Source organism: Apium graveolens, chromosome 6 (assembly GCF_009905375.1).
Source record: "Apium graveolens cultivar Ventura chromosome 6, ASM990537v1, whole genome shotgun sequence".
Taxonomy (NCBI): domain Eukaryota; kingdom Viridiplantae; phylum Streptophyta; class Magnoliopsida; order Apiales; family Apiaceae; genus Apium; species Apium graveolens.
Window position 1 is genome coordinate 13,911,074 of NC_133652.1, and position 4,178 is coordinate 13,915,251.

General features: G+C 35.1%; 1 protein-coding gene across 1 annotated transcript; it reads left to right on the plus strand.

Moving 5' to 3' along the window:
* The first annotated feature begins 1,755 nt into the window (after nucleotides 1–1,755).
* Nucleotides 1,756–4,178, plus strand: LOC141664609 (uncharacterized). The gene is made up of 3 exons (XM_074470567.1): nucleotides 1,756–1,812; nucleotides 2,983–3,168; nucleotides 3,660–4,178. The coding sequence occupies exons 1-3, from the start codon at nucleotides 1,756–1,758 to the stop codon at nucleotides 4,176–4,178; spliced, it is 762 nt and encodes a 253-aa protein (XP_074326668.1).

Genomic DNA, 4,178 nt, shown 5'->3' on the forward strand with positions numbered 1-4,178 from the left:
TAGTTACTTTCTTACCTTTGTAGATGATTCTTGGGTACACTTACTCAAGCACAAGTCTGATGCATATAGTGCTATCTACAACTTTGTGAAAATGGTAAACACTCAATTTGATCAAATGGTAAAGATTATAAGGTCTGATAATGCCCTGGAATTTGATGATTACAAATGTAAATTTTTCTTTGAAAGATTAGGAATACTCCATCAAACTTCATGCCCAGATAAGCCACAATATAATGAAAGGGCAGAAAGGAAACATAGAAATATTTTGGAGATGGCCAGAGCTATGAGATTTCAAGGTGTTTTGCCACTCAAGTTCTGGGGAGATTGTGTGCTTGCTGCTACACATATTAATAATAGACTGCCAAGTGTTATATTAAGAGGTAAAAGTCCATGTTACCTATGATGGACATTTAAGAACTATGGGTTGTCTGACTTCCAATCCCAACTAGAAGAAAGATAATTTTCAAGAAATAGGAGTACCCTATGTATTTATAGGCTATTCTTCATTATAAAAAGGATATAGGTTGCATAATTTTCTAACTGGAACCACATTTGTTTCCAGAGATGTAAGATTTTATGAAATTATATACCTTTATCATGTATTTCAGTCAACTATGATAAAGAGCTCAGAAGTGCAGCAAGAAGCAACCAATGAGGACACATGTTACCTACGATTATTATGAGTATGATAATTTTCCAAATATAAGTCAAGATGCAACATAGTCAGAACCCGATCTTCATCAACAAGAACAATCAATTATTCAAAGATCAAATAGAGAGCATATACCTCCTGCTTGGTATAATGATTACTTTATCAGTGCCAATTGTGTTGGGAAGATAACTGAAACTCAGGCCATCTCTCAATTCTCATGCTTTATGAATACAGTAGGTAGAGCACCTGATACTAAATGTTTCAAATAAGCAGTAAGGCATAGTCATTGGCTCCAAGCCATTAATGAAGAACTGGATCTATTGGAAAGTAATCAAACCTGGGAAATTACTGATTTACCTGCTGGAAAGACTATTATAGGGTGCAAGTGGATGTACACAACAAAGTTTGATCCTTAGAGAAAAAGTACCAGATACAAGTCTAGACTTGTTATTTTGGGAAATAAACAAAGGTATGACATTGATTATGACCAAACCTTTGCCCCTGTAGCAAAGTTATCTACAGTCAGATTTTTACTTGTAGTTGCATCTTTGAAGGGTTGGCACAAATATCAGATAGATGTGAAGAATGCATTTTTACATAGAAATTTGCAGGAGGTGGTATACATGAAATTTCCTCCATGTTATGAAGGTGCTGATTTTAGAATTGATGTTGCATCACTAGAGAAATATGCAAAATACTCTGTGCTTCAAACTAAAGTTTGCAGATTACTTAAGACCATTTATGGTATTAGACAGTCACCAAGACTATGGTTTGATAAGCTAAGCTCAGCTTTAAAAGAGAATGATTTTACTTCATCTAAGGTAGACTGCTCTTTCTTCAAAAAACAGGAGGATGAAAATTTCACTGCAATTCTGGCATATATGGATGACTTGATTGTGACAGGTAGCATCATGCCTCATATTCAGGAAGCAAAGAAATTTTTGAGCTCTTAGTTCAAGATGAAGAATCTTGGAGACTTGAGATATTTTCTAGGATTTGAAGTTGATAGAAGTGCTCAATGCATTTTTCTATCACAGAAGTAATATATGCAGAATATTCTTGAGGAGTTCAAAATGACAAAGTACAAGCCTTTAAGGTTAACGATGGATGCTCATGTGAAACTTCTTTTTACTGCTGGAGATCTCCTTCCTGATCCTGATGTATAGCAGAAACTTGTTGGTAAACTGATTTACCTTACAATCACTAGACTAGACATTGCATATATTGTGCATGTACCGAGTCAATTTATGCACAAACCTACATCTGTTCATTTTCAAACTGCAAAAAAGAGTTCTTAGGTATCTTTTTGGTTCTACAAATCAATGTATCCTCCTTACTTCTGATTCTGTAGCAGAACTCCAAGTTTATTGTGATAGTGATTGGGCATACTATCCTAACTCTAGGAGATCAACTTTTGGTTTCTGCCACAGTTGAACCAGAATATAGGTCTTTAGAAATGGATACATGTGATATAGGTCTTTAGCAATGGTTACATGTGAAGTCCCTTGGATCAAGCAACTTCTCAAGGACCTGGGACTTACTCATCTTGGAGCAAATACCATTTTCTGTGATAATAAAGTAGCATTGACAATTGCTGATAATCCAGTTCATCATCAAAAAACTAAATATGTGGAGATAGACTGTCATTTTATCAGAGAGAAGACTGTTGTAGGAAAAATTACTCCAACTTATGTCTCCACTACTAATCAACTAGTTGATGTTTACTAGTAGTGGTGGTAGACTTGTTTTTATCAAATGCTGAAGCTGTTGGAATATAAGCTAGAACCTTCCAGAAAAACTATTTAATTCCTTACATGAATGTGAAGTCACAGATACATGATTCTGGTGCATGAACCTTAGTTTACATATTCCTAGATAATTAAGTGTTCTATGTACTAGTTCAGTGAATCTATATCTATGTAATCCTATAAATTGTAATATCCAATTACTCAATCATATCAAGAAATTCTAGAGAACAAGTTTCTTCTCTTTGTATTTTATTTTTCCCATCAAATTGGTATTAGAGCCTATTCGAGAACCTGTTCTATAACCTGTTCAGAGCCAATTTCTTAACTTGTTCATCAAACATCCTCTTCTAATATGGCCACCAACAACAACACACTATAACCTCAACTGCCAAGATTAAATGGAAAGAATTCCGGTCAATGGAGTATTATGATGAAAGCTTTATTTGGTTCTCAAGATTTATGGGATATTGTTGAAACTGGTTATGAAGAACCTCCTGATGAAACTACTCTCAATCAACAACAATTGGCAGTTGTAAAGGAAAATCGGAAAAAAGACAAGAAAGCACTTTTTTCATATATCAGGCAGTAGATGAAGCTATTTTTGAAAGGATCTCTACAGCAGCAACATCAAAAGAAGCATGGAGCACTTTTAATACAACATACAAAGGTGAAGACAAGGTGAAGATGATAAGATTGCAGGCTTTAAGGGGTGAGTTTGAGCTATTAAGAATGAAGGAGATAGAGTTCGTAGAAGACTACTTTAACAGAGTTTTTTCTATCTCGAATCAACTCAGGGTCAATGGTGAAGAATTGAAGGATCAGCGGATAATAAAAAAATAATTCTTCGGAGTATGTCAAAGAAATACGAGCATATAGTTGTTGCAATAGAGGAATCAAAAAATTTAAGTGAGCTTCCACTTGAATCTCTATTGGGCTCCTTACAATCTCATGAATTAAGGATTAAACAATTTGAATCATCACCCTCTGAGCAAGCATTCCGGATGCAAGAATTCCATCGTGGAGGCTTCCATGGAAGAAGACGCGGGAGAAATTTTTGTGGAAAAGGAAGAAGCTAACCAGATTCTTACGCAAGAGGAAGGTCTCAAGCACGAAATTATCAATATCAATTAAATCATGAAGCAAGTTCAGGAAATCAATATGAAAGAGGAAGATTCCATGGACAAGTTAGAGACAGAGGAAGAGGTAATTATCAATTTTAAATCCAATGCAATTTTTGTCATAAATTTGGTCATTTAAAGAAAGATTGCTACTCGAGATTGAAATATGAAAGAAATGAGACCAGTTTTTTACATGAAAGTTCTGAATCAAAGAATGAAGAATCTGTCCTTCTTATGTTTAATGAGCAAGAGGTCTCCACCAAGAATATTTGGTACATTGACAGTGGTTGCAGCCACCACATGACAGGACACAAAAGCATTCTTATTAATCTGGATGAATCTGTCCAGCGAGAGGTAAAAACTGACGATGATAAACAGCACCTGATACAAGGATGTGGTGATGTTCCAATCCAAACCAAACGAGGCCAGAATTTTGTTTGTGATGTCTACTATATTCCAGGGCTGAAGCACAATCTTTTAAGCGTGGGACAATTATTAAATAAGGGACATAATGTGATTTTCAATGGTGAGCTGTGTGAAATAAGAGATAAGAATAATTCTCTTATTGCGAGAATCAAAATGACACCAAATAAAATGTTCCCTTTAAAGTTAAATGAGACATCACTCAATTGTTTCTCTAGTATTGTGGAGGACAAATGA

Bases quoted from the DNA above. Each gene is read 5' to 3' on its own strand.
- LOC141664609 (XM_074470567.1), top strand. From the start codon at position 1,756: ATGGATGCTCATGTGAAACTTCTTTTTACTGCTGGAGATCTCCTTCCT. The intron at 1,813-2,982 runs GTATAGCAGAAA...TTCATATATCAG, and splicing joins ATCTCCTTCCTGATCCTGAT to GCAGTAGATGAAGCTATTTT. The intron at 3,169-3,659 runs GTTTTTTCTATC...GGTCATTTAAAG, and splicing joins TAGAAGACTACTTTAACAGA to AAAGATTGCTACTCGAGATT.